This window comes from Myotis nattereri (assembly GCF_964212035.1).
Source record: "Myotis nattereri genome assembly, chromosome: X".
Classification (NCBI taxonomy): Eukaryota; Metazoa; Chordata; class Mammalia; order Chiroptera; family Vespertilionidae; genus Myotis; species Myotis nattereri.
The window spans coordinates 21,450,536-21,463,884 of record NC_138078.1 but is presented as its reverse complement, the minus strand read 5'-3'; the positions used below and the strand labels follow the sequence as shown (position 1 = coordinate 21,463,884).

The 13,349-nt window shown below is 46.9% G+C and overlaps 1 protein-coding gene across 1 annotated transcript; it reads right to left on the bottom strand.

Moving 5' to 3' along the window:
* Positions 1-6,672: 6,672 nt before the first annotated feature.
* On the bottom strand, positions 6,673-7,704 carry LOC308511534 (melanoma-associated antigen B4-like; the record flags this gene model as incomplete). Its single annotated transcript, XM_081081556.1, has 1 exon — positions 6,673-7,704. The coding sequence occupies one exon, from the start codon at positions 7,702-7,704 to the stop codon at positions 6,673-6,675; it is 1,032 nt and encodes a 343-aa protein (XP_080937682.1).
* Positions 7,705-13,349: the final 5,645 nt, after the last annotated feature.

Here is a 13,349-nt window from a genome sequence, read left to right as displayed (position 1 = left end):
GGGCCGATCAGGGGGTTGGGGCGCCTTCCCTTGTCAGGAACAGAGCAGGGCAGACAGGGAGGTTGTGGCCCCGCCCACTGTCACACAGAGAGCCACAGGGTGATCAGGGGGTTTGGATGCTGCATCCTGTCATGCTGATCCCGGTGCTGGGAGGCATATTACCCTTTTATTATATAGGATAGAGGCCTGGTGCAAGGGTGGGGGCTAGCTGGTTTTCCCTGAAGGGTGTCCTGGATTAGGGTGGGGGTCTCCTCTGGGGTAGCTGGCCAGTCTGGGCGAGGGTATGATGGCTGTTTGCATCTGGTCATACGCCCTTCAGTGTGGGGGTCCCCACTGGTGTGCCTGGCCAGTCTGGGTGAGGGGCTGAGGGCTGTTTTCAGTTTGGCGGGTGACTGAAGCTCCCAAGTGCTCCTTTATTTCTTTTTCCTTTTTTGTTCTGGGCCAGGTTTAGCTCTGAAGCTTGGCTCCAGCTCTTAGGCCTTGGCTGCTGAAAGCAGGTATCTGGTTTTTTTGGGTTCTATAAGCGAAACACTGTATCAACTCCAGCTCTGAGATGCCGGCTGTCTGAAAGCAGGTTTCTGGGGATTTGTTTAGCTTCCATATTTGTAACACTGTTTCAAACTGTAAGCTCAGTGGCCGGCAAGGCAGGAAAGGAACGATGGAGTCCTCTGTCACTGTAGCAAGCAAGCCTCATGTTAGTTTCAAGCTGCCTGGCTGCTGGCCGCCATCTTGGCTGGCAGTTAATTTGCATATCGCCCTGATTAGCCAATGGGAAGGGTAGCGGATGTACGGCTAACTACCATGTTTCTCTTTTATTAGATAGGATAATAAAAGGCTAATATGCAAATTGACTGAACGGCAGAGTGACCACTTGCTATGATGTGCACTGGCCACCAGGGGGAAGACACTCAATGCAGGACCTGCCCCCTGGTGGTCAGTGCACTTCCATACGGGGAGTGCCACTCAGGCAGAAGCTGGCTCATGGCTGGTCAGTGCAGAGGAGGTGGCAGGAGCCTTGCCCTCTTCCATGGCAGCACTAAGAATGTCCAACTAACGGTTTACACCGAATCCCTTGGGGGCCTAAGCCTTTAGTTGGACATCCCCTGAGGGATCCTTGGCTGCCAGAAGGATGTCTGACTGCAAGCTTAGGCCTGATCCCGAGGGGAGTGGGCCTAAGTCGACAGGTCAACATCCCCCAAGGCGACCTGGACTCCAAATGGGCTTAGGCCTGGCTGAGTGACACCACCAACCCCACCCCCGAGTGCATAATTTTTGTGCACCAGGCCTGAAAAAAATATTTAATTAATATACATTATATATATATATATATATATATATATATATATTAATATATATGCATATATAACTTTATATATATATATATATATATATATATATATATATATATATATATATATATATTCCTGTACTGGGTGCTTATATGTTTACGGGGTTATATCCTATTGTTAGATTAGTCCTTTTAGTATTATGTAGTAACCTCTATTGTCTCTTGTGATGGCCTTCATTTTGAAGTTTATTTTGTAAAATATGAGTATTGCTACTCTAGCCTTTTTTTCCATTTGCACGGAAAATTTTCTCCCATCCCTTCACTCTCATCCTGTGTATCTCTTTTGTTCTGAGGTGGGTCTCTTGTAGACAGCATATAGTTGGGTCATGTTTTTGTATTCATTCAGCTACCCTATGCCTTTAGATTGGAGCATTTAATCCATTTACATTTAGGGTTATTATTGATAGGTATTAATTTATTGCCATTTTGATTTTGTATGCCTAGTTTTCTCTCTGTGTGTCTTCTTCTCATTATAGGAGTCCTTTTAGGATTTCTTGTAATGCCAGCTTGGTGGTGATGTACTCTTTTAGACATTTTTTCTTTTTTTGTCTGGGAAGCTCTTTATTTGACCATCTATTTTGAATGATAGCCTTGCTGGATATAGTAATCTTGGTCTCAGATCCTTGCTTTCCATTACCTTGAACACTTCTTGCCATTCCTGTCCGGCCTGTAGAGTTTCTGATCAGAAAATCGGGTGTCAGCCTTGGCAGAGCTCCTTTGTAGGTAACAGTTTTCTTTTCTCTTGCTGCCTTTAAGATTCTCTTTTTGTCTTTAGTTTTTTGGCATTTTAATTATGATGTGTCTCGGTGTGGACCTATTTGGGTTCTTCTTGCTTGGGGTTCTCTGTACCTCCTGAACTTGTGTGACTTTTTCCTTTACCAGGTTAGGGAAGTTTTCTGCCATTATTTCTTCAAATACGCTGTCTATTCCCTTCTTCCTTTCTGCCTCTTCTGGCATGCCTTCTATTCTAATATTATGTGTCATGTTGTCCCACAGCTCCCTTAAGCTGCCCTCCTGTTTTTTAATAATTTTTTTTTTCTTTTTGGTTCTCTGATTGAGTGATTTTTTCAACCCTGTCTTCTAATTCACTGATTCAATCCTCAGCTTCCCCTAACCTGCTGTGTATTCCTTCCAATGTGTTCTTTATTTGTGCTATGTCATTTTAAATTTCTGTTTTCATAGGTATATATGTTTTCTCATATCTGAACTCTGTTCCAGATAAATTTCTTATCTTAGCTTCATTTATCTCTTCTCCTGGAGAATTCTCTTATTCTTTCATTTGGAAGTTGTTTCTTTGTCTTCTCATTTTGGCTGCCTGTTTGGGTTTGTGACTATGTATTAGGTAGATCCTCTATGCTCTCAATCTGTAGCGCAGGACCATGTCAAATGCTGTTTCAGAGAAGGACTCAAAGCCTCCAGAGATGGCCTCTGCCTAAAGACTTATAGGATTCCTCTTGAATTGCGCCTAGGTAATAACCCTCAGGTGTGGCTAGAGTTTTTTCAGCGGGGTGGAGCAGTATCTTCTGCCTGGAGGCTGTTATTTTTAGTCCTTTAGGTGGCCTCAGGGTTTTCAATTAGGGTGGGTCAACTGTCTTCCCCCAGGGGAAGGCAAATATCTGTGTGGGAGAGATGTCCTACTCTTCATGAGGGAATGACTCAGCACAGGAAACCGAGGTGTCTACCTTTTGAGCTCTAGCCCCTGAGTCCCCAGTCCTGGCTTCTGCTCACACAGCTTCAGTCCACTCTGCCCTCCCTCTGCCAAAGCACAAGGTGGGTGGCTCCACAGGGAATTTTGTGCATTGGCCCTTTAAGAGGGTGCCTGAATTTCCAGCCATCATTTTCTGTCAGGCAGCAACCCCACTGCTTTTGGCAGCCAGATATTATGTGGGTACCCTTCTCAGTTTGGTGGTCACTGCTCGATGGATGTGGGGGGGGGAGGGGCAGCTTGGGGATTAGACCAGGGTTCTCTGTGGCAACCCCCCCCCCCACAGCTGAGATATCTCTCTGGAGCTTAAGTTGCTGTCTGTGGGTGCCTAGACAGCCCTTTCCTGCTTCCACCCCTTCTACCAGTTTCTGTGTGGCTTCCACTTTCAGTCCTTGGATATCAAGGTTCTCTCAAATGAGTCTTCCATTGATTATTCAAGAAGATTTCCTGTATTTTAGTTGTAATCCATGTTTGTTCCTGGGAGCGTGTCCATGCAGGATCCACTTACTCTACCGCCATTTTAAATCTCCCCCCAGAGTGTTTTGAGATAATCATCTATAACAATACTTACCTTATCGTGTAATTTTAAAGGGTGAAGTTCTTAATTACATACATAATCACCATACCCCAGGGACACTGGTTGGCAGAATTCCAAGATGACCTACCAGGTTTCTGACTCCCTGTATACACACATCTTCCACCTGATAATAAATCAAATATTTATTTAGGTGCTGCTATGAGGAATTTTGCAAATGTAATTCAGGCCACAAATCAGTTGTTCTGCAAATAGAGAGATTATCCCCCATAGGTCAAGCCTGACCAGGTGAATCCTTAAATGGGATGGGCATTTCCTAGTGAGAGAAATTCAAAGAGTGAGAGGGAGGTTCTCCTTTGCTGGCTCTGAAGATGGAAGGAGCCACATAGCATACCGAGCAGGTAATAGCAACTTGAGAATGACCCCTAGCCAACAGCTAGCAAGAAAATAGGCACCTCAGTCTTTCAGTTTCTGGTAACTGCATTCCGTTAACTGCATTCTGCATGGCATTGGAAGGAGCTCCTGAGCTCCATGTGAGCATACAGCTACCTGATACATTGTTTGCAGCTTTGAGGTTTCTGACCCAGGAGCCCAGCTACTCCCTGCTCAGACTTCTGACCTACAGAACTTTGAGATACTAAGTGTTTGTAGTATGAAGTTGTTCAATTTGTGGAGATATATATATATATATATATATATATATATATATATATATATATATTAAACGAATATACACACTGAAAAGGTTTTATCTGCAGATTCTGTCTTTTTGTTGTTTTGGTCCTGTAATTAGTCATTTAAGACCTACTCTCTTGGCTACTTTTATTTACCTAATACATTATTATCAACTATTCATGTTCATTCTGTACATTACATTTCCAGGTTTACTTATTTTATAACTGAAAGCTTGTACCTCTTGGCCACCTTCAAAAATTTTGCACACCTTGCCTCTGGTAAACAGCAGTCTATTCTATGTATGCATTCATTTTTGTATTTTTTTTTCTTTTAAAGCTTCCACATGTGATACCATGCAGCATTTATCTTTCTCCATGTGTTGAAAACTTTCTGTGGCAAGACCAGTGCTTGAAAATGGCCACTTACTTAATTTAGCATAATGCCCTTCTTCAGGTTAGTGGTTTTATTTTCTTTAGGTAATTACCCAGTAGTGGAATTGCTAATAATACTTTCATTTTATTTTTAATATTTTGAAATTTTATACTGTCCTCCATAGTGGCTGCACTAATTTATATTCTCCAAATCTCACCCACTGTTGAAAAAGTCTAAGGACAATCAGGTATATAACTTTTAAATTTAGGAAAAGAGAGACTGAATGGAATAAGGCAAACCCATAACTTTTTCCTCCTCCCTATGTTCTGATCCCACCTGTTTTAGTATGGGTTTTCTTTTCCCATTACCAAATGTATCCCCATTGTAATGACATGCAGTCTTATTGAGCATCACAAAAGTGATTTAAGAATTTTCAATGTGTATTTCAAGAAACAAAATACTTATTCCTGAACCTGATAAACAACAATTAAGTGTGTGATCCATGCCATTCATACACTTATATTCTGAATCTAAATAAGCTTTATGTTGAAATACCACCACTTGAAAATTACCTCACAAAATAGGTCAAGTTATTTGTATATATCAGGAATACTGGTCAATAGGCATTTCCTACCACAGTGTGAAGCATCCATCTCAGACCTCACTTGGGTTGAGAGAAGAAACCAGATGTGGCCTTGGATGACCCACTAACTGTCCAATGGGACTAAATTCTGCTTAGCAATTAAATTTATCTAATACTCGAGACCTTGTGCACCAATTCATGCATGGGTGGGGTTCGGTCAGCCTGCCCCAATGGGAGCCCATCAGGCCGGTTGGCAGGGGTGAGGGGATGTGGGAGTTTGGCCAGCCCTGCCCCTGATAGGAGTGGAGGGGGGCGATTGGGGGCAGGGCCGGCTGGGGGTGGGGCCGCAGGACTAAATTCTGCTTAGCAATGAAAGTTATGTAATACGCTACCTCCACCTGTTCTTTACCCTCTTATTAAGTTGTTCCTTATGAACTGGCGAGTACCTCACCCTCTTTTATAGTGATAGCTTCTCCTACACTCTATGATTGCATGGGCAGGGGCAGGGTCTTCTTTGCCTAAACATTCCCCCATGTGAGCATGAAGACTTCCAAAGAGCTGACGCTCAATGGTTGTGTAAAATAAAAGCCATGAATGAAGAGGTCTGGTTCACTTCACTAAGATTTATATTCTCAAACCTTCTTGAAAAACACAAGCAAATCCAGGTTATGTATCTTAGACATTTACAAAACACAGCACTAAATGTAGTAAGGAAAATAAGAAGTGACTTGCTTCATAGCTAAACCACATTTTCTTTATTCCTTGGTTGACAGATGGACACTTAGTTTGCTTCCATGTCTTGGCTGAAACAGGTAATGCTGAATACACGATAGGGAACATAGTCAATAACATTGTAATAAGTACTTATGGTTCAGATGGGTGTTCAACTTATGAGAGTGGGCACATGGTAAGTTCTATAAATGTCTAATCACTATGTTGTAACATCTGACACTAATATAATATTGTTGTCAAGTGTAATTGAACAAAAAATTAAAACAGAAGTGCCCAATTTTCATTTTATACTTCTATCTATCATCTATCTATTTATGTATGTATGTATGTATGTATGTATGTATCTATCTATCTATCTATCTATCTATTGTTCCCACCTACTTTGGTGTAAAGTTCATGCATATATCAAAATATATTCCTATCCTAAAGCTATGTTATCCTGTTCTGGATCACAAAAAGGTTTGAAGGATTTTCAATTTCTATTTCAAAAACAAAACTCTTACTACTAACCTGTAAAATGGTAATAAATTTGCAATCTATGTTATTCATAGACTTATATACTAATATTCTGGATCTAAATAAACATTCTGTCTACAAGAACACCACTTGAAAATGCAAAAATAAAAACAACAAACACAAAGGTAAGCCAACCATAGTTTTTGCACATTAGGAAACTGCTTAACAGGCTTTTCCATCCCAAAACTGAAGACCCCACTTAGAGTTCACTCAGGCTGTGGGTAGCGCTTGGACATGTCCCTGGAGCACGTACTGGCTTTGGAAGGAGCGGCAGCCTTGAGTGCAGCACGGGCCCTCTCTTCCTCATCTTTCAAAGCTTCTTCATATTGGGTTATGAAGGCACTGGGCACGGTATCAGTAAACTTGGCCAAAAACTCGAGGACTTTCATCTTGGTGGTTTCAGCATAGGCTCTTGGACCCCATAGAAACTCATAGCGTGGAGGATCACTGTTGGGCAATGGCTGGTACAGTAGGTATTCTTCCTGCACCAAATCTTGGGTGATAAGCTTCCTGGGCTCCCCAAAAATGAAGTGACTCTTTCCATCATAGACGCTCATCATATTCAGGAATTCCCAGATCTCCTCCTCAGAGGTGCGGTTGCCATTCAAGAAGATCACAGCCAGGAGAGGCATCAGGATCCCTTTGTTAGGAAATCTGAAGCCGCTGCCCAGATTCCCGTTGCTGGTGTCATCTTGACTATCCACAAGAGTGTAGTAGTTACCGTTGGGCTTGACTTCTTTCAATTCCAGGCCATGGATCATATCCATGCGCTCAGAGACTTTCTTGAGGATCTCAGGGAAGTCCTTTTTGTACCATTTTCGGATGATCTTCAGCATGTCTCCCTTTTTAATGGGCTCATTCGCTGTATATTGATACAGCAGGTACTCTACCAACAGTTTCACCTTCTTACTTATAAGATCTAGGCCACAGATCTCAGTGGAAGTTGAGATCTGGGAGGAACTTTTACTTTTCCTAACACGGCATTTAGCTTTTACAGCAGATCTTTCACAGGAAGCACCTGCAGCGGCACTGGTGGTGGCTGGGGCACCCTGAGGTGCCTGGAGAGTGCCAGCACCAGTGGAGGTGGAGGGACCTTCCCCCAAAATGGAAGAGGAGGAGCAAGCAGCCTCTCCTTCCTCTCCTGCAGGGGCCTGAGCATTCTTAACATCTTGGTTCTCAGCTTTCTTTTGGCGGCGTTTCTCCTTAGCACGGAGCTTGCTCTTACGACCACGAGGCATGATGGCTGTTGTTCAGGACAGCAGACAGTAGTGAGCCAATGGACAGCTGCTTAGGGTACCTGAGGGATGGAGAAAGAGTTATGTGAGCACCTTCAACAGGGAGCTTCCCCCTTGGCTTTATTGAAGGCTGCCTCTGCAGGCTTCCTTGAAGGCACTACTCTAGGATCCAACGAGGCTCCTGTTCTCCTGTGCCTTAAGAATCCTACAGAACAACCAGAGAGACTTCAGAGTGAGTCGCATGCTACATCATACCAGCCCTACATGGAAATTACTCAGGTGACAGTAGGCAATACCAGTGTGACACCCTTGGATCTGGAATGTGTGGGTCCTGTTGGTTTATTTTCAGTATTATCATGCCCACTCTGGGAAGAGCCTGGGAATCTTCCCTCCTGCAACTCCCTGGTACCCATGAAAAGGAACTGGAGGGGAGTCCTCCTCCCTATCAGGAGCCACCCATTGCTGAGAGCTTAGTGGGGGCCTTTGGATCCCCAGTTGTCACTCAAGCTCCTCACCCTAGCTCCTTGTAAGGCGTGACACTGCTCCCCTTTGGTTGACTCCTGAATGGAACTTCAGACTGAGCATCTCACCTCCCTTAAACTTGATATAAAGAAGTGAGGAGGGATGCTCAAGCTGACAGCCTTTCCCTGAGATTCCCTGGGCTGATAGCAAAGGGTTTAAATGAATACTATGATGGCCCCTTTGTTTATGTTTGGTTGGCTTCTCCATTGCTTGGTTTCACCTCATAGTAAGAGCCAAACTACCTGAGCGGCAATAAAAGGAAATGAAGTGGATCTGATGTGACTGAACATGGTCTCTCAAGTATGGAGGCTGTGGCAAGCAGCTTGAGGTCCTGTGGTAGGTGGTTCCACACAGAACCCAATTCTGAGGTCTCAAAAGGACTCATGCTGAGGTCATTATTTCTCCTTCTGCTGGCCTGGTGCCACTCCCCTCAGACCAAGGCACTAACTTCCCTGGTAACCCTGAGTGAGGGCTGATGGGCACCCCTGCCTGACATCTATCCTTGAGGTGTGATAAGGTATTGCTGAAAATGGACAGGATTCTTGTTTTGTTCATTGGTGTTGTTAATCCTCACAGGAGGACAGTTTTTCTGTTGATTTTTTTTAGAGAGGGGAAAGGGGAGGGGGAGGGAGAGGGAGAGGGGGAGGGAGGAAATATTGATGTGGGAGCAACACATCGATTGGTTGCTCCCTCATGAACCAAACCGGGCAAGGGATCCACCCACCTTCCACCTAGGTACCTGCCCATGACTGAAGACCGACTCCAGGAGCCTTTGGTGCAGGCCGACCATCTAACGCGGAGGCACACTGGCTAAGGCAGGGAGGATTCCTTGTGGCCCCACTGGCACAGGGTGGCACATGCCCACAGTCCTCAAAGGTCTGTCCCTGGAACCTGGCACAACACGAATTTAACACGAAATCCTCCCTCCGCTGACCTGCGGTTGCCCCCTTTGACCGGATCTGTCACCTCCCCGAGATGGCCTGGGAGGAAGCGAGTGCAACTCATCATGGCGATGAGCCCTAGCCTCCCAGGGGTGAACACTGGGCTGGGACTTTATTTGGGCCCCTCCTTTGTGGGAGGAGTCCCACAGCCTGCCGCAGTGTAGCAGCCCTGGACCCTGGTAGAGACGGGGCCCTCCTTGGACCCTCCTCCATTACCCCCAGGCCCGGGCCTCTCCGAGACACCACCTGCGGAGTAAGGGTCACCGCACGCGGCCTGCCCGCTCTGCCCGCGGCAGCCTTTGCTGAGTTTGGCGGGGTGACCGCCAGAGAGGAGGCTGGGTCGCTCTTTATCTATTTCCTTGGCGGGGCGGTCCCTAGAGCTGAGTACAGGGGCTGCTGCCCTGCGCGGCCCTTTCTCCCAGAGAGGGCTGCTCTGAAGCACCCGGCCTCCATCTTGAATCCCTTTGGGGCCCAGGGGTCCTCGGTCAGTAGGGTCGGGCCTACTCCCTCGCAAGGCCTTCCCCCCAAACCTTTCCAGGCCGCAGTCTCAGGGCTGTGCCGGGGCCTGTCGGGGCTCACTGCAGGGCAGGCGTGGGAGGGCTCATTTCCGTTATGGGGGGGTGCGGCTTCCGCGGGTAGCAGGTAGGTCCTCACCTTGACTCAAAGCCACTACTGCGAAGCCACCCTCAGTCAGACAGCCGCCACACATGTACACTGTTGGAAAGGTCCTTGCCTCATAATGGCATATTGGTGGGTCCTTTCCCGCGGGGCTGTCCAGGGCGTGCCTGATGCCGGGAGCCGGAGCGTTTATTGTGTCCTTGGACCCAAGTCCTCACTCAGGGTCCCCACTTTTGTGTCTGCAGAGCTTGGACGCTTCCCTCTAGAGAAGCGTGTAGGCTTGCCCCCACAAAGTCTGCCCTCCCCTGAGACCCAGGGAAGCAGGCAGTGAGGATGCCCTGCCTCTGAAGCGGGCCCTGGGCCTCTCAGGCCGGAAGGGGGCGGTGCTGCGGGAGCCCCCCTTTGTGTGAGACATGCAGAGTGTCCTCCGGTGAGGCGGTTTGTGATGTGCAAGCCACCTGGCCTTGGATCCTTCCCTGAGACCGCACGGGTGCGATGCCTGGGCTCCTCAGTGGTAGCTCTTCTGGGTTTCCCAGGGCTCAATAGAGTACTGGACTCTTCCTGGCCCCCTAGGTTTTCCTCGTGAAACTCAGGATCGTCACGTCTTCACATTGGATTGATTCTTGTTAAAGACCTAGTCCCTCTCTGTGCACAATGGAGATCACCCACATTAGACTGAGGCCCTGACCTCCCTGAGGCTTCCCAGGTCCTAATCAGTCTGACATCTGTGCACGCGGTTTTCCAGGGGTTACAAACTTTCTTTAAAAGAACACCGCCAAATGACCATTTAGTTCATTTAGCATAATGCCATACAGTTCTTCACATGCTGCTACAAATGGCAGGATGTCTTTCTATTTTATGGCTGAATGATATATCCGGGCGCGCGCGCGTGTGTGTGTGTGTGTGTGTGTGTGTGTGTGTGTGTGTGTATTTCATTTCTCTTTCAACTCATTCATCAAAGGACACCTAGGGTTTTTTTTTCTCCCATGTCCTCACTACTGTAAATAATGTTACAGTGAACATGGGGACACAGTTATTCCTTCACGTTAGTGGCTTCATTTTCTTTAGATAAATAGCCGGTAGTGGGATTGCTGGATAATATGTTGATGTTATTTTAATTTGATTTTTAGGTATCTCTGTAAGGTCTTCACATTGACCACACAAATTCCCATTCCCCTAAACTCACCCATTCTGGAATAATTTAAGCACATCCAGTTACATAACTTTTAAATTTGGGACAAGAAAGTCAGAATGGAGTAAGGCAAAACCATAATTTAATAACTTTTACTTTTTTCTCCCTATGTTGCGATAACATCTATTTTAGCATGGCTCTTTCTTTTCCCATTAGCAAGGATATCCTCCTTCTAATGCCATGTGGTCATGTTCAGGATCACAAAAGTGATCTAAAGGTTTTCAACGTGTACATTATTTCTTGAAACAAAGCTCTCATTCCTGAACCTGGCACACAACAATGTGTGATCCATGTCATTCTTACACTTATATTCTGAATCAAAATAAACTTTCTTTTGAAACACCACTAATTAAAAATTACCTCAAAAAATAAGTTAACGGAGAGGATGTGGAGAAAAAGGAACACTCGTGCAGTGCTGGTGGGAATGCAGACTGGTGCAGCCGCTGTGGAAGACAGTATGCAGTTTCCTCAAAATTCTAAAAATGGAACTCCCATTTGACCCCGTGATCCCACTTCTAGGAATATACCCCAAGAAACCAGAAACACCAATGAGAAAGGATATACGCACCCCTATGTTCATAGCAGCACAATTCACCATCGCTAAGATCAAGAAACAGTCTAAGTGCCCATCAGTTGATGAATGGATTAGAAAACAGTGGTACATCTACACGATGGAATACTATGCTGCTGTAAAAAAGAAGGAACTCTTACCATTTGCAACAGCATGGATGGAACTGGAGAGCATTATGCTAAGTGAAATAAGCCAGTCAATGAAAGAAAAATACCACATGATCTCACTCATTTATGGGTAATAAAGACCATTATAAACTTACTAGATGCCTGGTGCACAAAAACTTGTGCATTTGGGGTGCAGGGGTCATCCCTCAGGCCGGCCTGTGCCCTCTCGCAGTCTAGGACCCCTCGGGAGATAACGCCCTGCTGGCTTAGACCTGCTCCCGGATGGCAGAAGTCAGGCCCAATCCCTAGGTGCAGCCCTTGGTCGGGCTCAGAGCAGGGCTGATTGGGGAGCTGGGGCACCGCCCCCTGTCATGCACAAAGCAGGGCGTATCGGGAGGTTGGGATGCCACCCTCAGTCATGCTCAGGGTAGGGCCGATAGGGGGGTTGGGGCACCGCCCCCTGTCACACTCAATGCAGGGTCGATGGGGAGGTTGCGGCGCCACCCGGGTCACGCACAGAGCAGGGCCAAACAGGGGGTTGGGGCGCTGCCCCCTGTCACGCACAGAGCGGGGCTGATCAGTGGGTTGAGGAGCTCCCCATGGTCACTCACAGAATAGGGCCGATAGGGGAGTTGGGTCACCGCCCCCTGTCACACACAGAGCAGGGAGGATCACGGGGTTGGGGAGCTCCCCCCTATCAGGAAAAGAGCAGGGCCGATCAGGGGGTTGGGGCGCCTTCCCTTGTCAGGAACAGAGCAGGGCAGACAGGGAGGTTGTGGCCCCGCCCACTGTCACACAGAGAGCCACAGGGTGATCAGGGGGTTTGGATGCTGCATCCTGTCATGCTGATCCCGGTGCTGGGAGGCATATTACCCTTTTATTATATAGGATAGAGGCCTGGTGCAAGGGTGGGGGCTAGCTGGTTTTCCCTGAAGGGTGTCCTGGATTAGGGTGGGGGTCTCCTCTGGGGTAGCTGGCCAGTCTGGGCGAGGGTATGATGGCTGTTTGCATCTGGTCATACGCCCTTCAGTGTGGGGGTCCCCACTGGTGTGCCTGGCCAGTCTGGGTGAGGGGCTGAGGGCTGTTTTCAGTTTGGCGGGTGACTGAAGCTCCCAAGTGCTCCTTTATTTCTTTTTCCTTTTTTGTTCTGGGCCAGGTTTAGCTCTGAAGCTTGGCTCCAGCTCTTAGGCCTTGGCTGCTGAAAGCAGGTATCTGGTTTTTTTGGGTTCTATAAGCGAAACACTGTATCAACTCCAGCTCTGAGATGCCGGCTGTCTGAAAGCAGGTTTCTGGGGATTTGTTTAGCTTCCATATTTGTAACACTGTTTCAAACTGTAAGCTCAGTGGCCGGCAAGGCAGGAAAGGAACGATGGAGTCCTCTGTCACTGTAGCAAGCAAGCCTCATGTTAGTTTCAAGCTGCCTGGCTGCTGGCCGCCATCTTGGCTGGCAGTTAATTTGCATATCGCCCTGATTAGCCAATGGGAAGGGTAGCGGATGTACGGCTAACTACCATGTTTCTCTTTTATTAGATAGGATAATAAAAGGCTAATATGCAAATTGACTGAACGGCAGAGTGACCACTTGCTATGATGTGCACTGGCCACCAGGGGGAAGACACTCAATGCAGGACCTGCCCCCTGGTGGTCAGTGCACTTCCATACGGGGAGTGCCACTCAGGCAGAAGCTGGCTCATGGC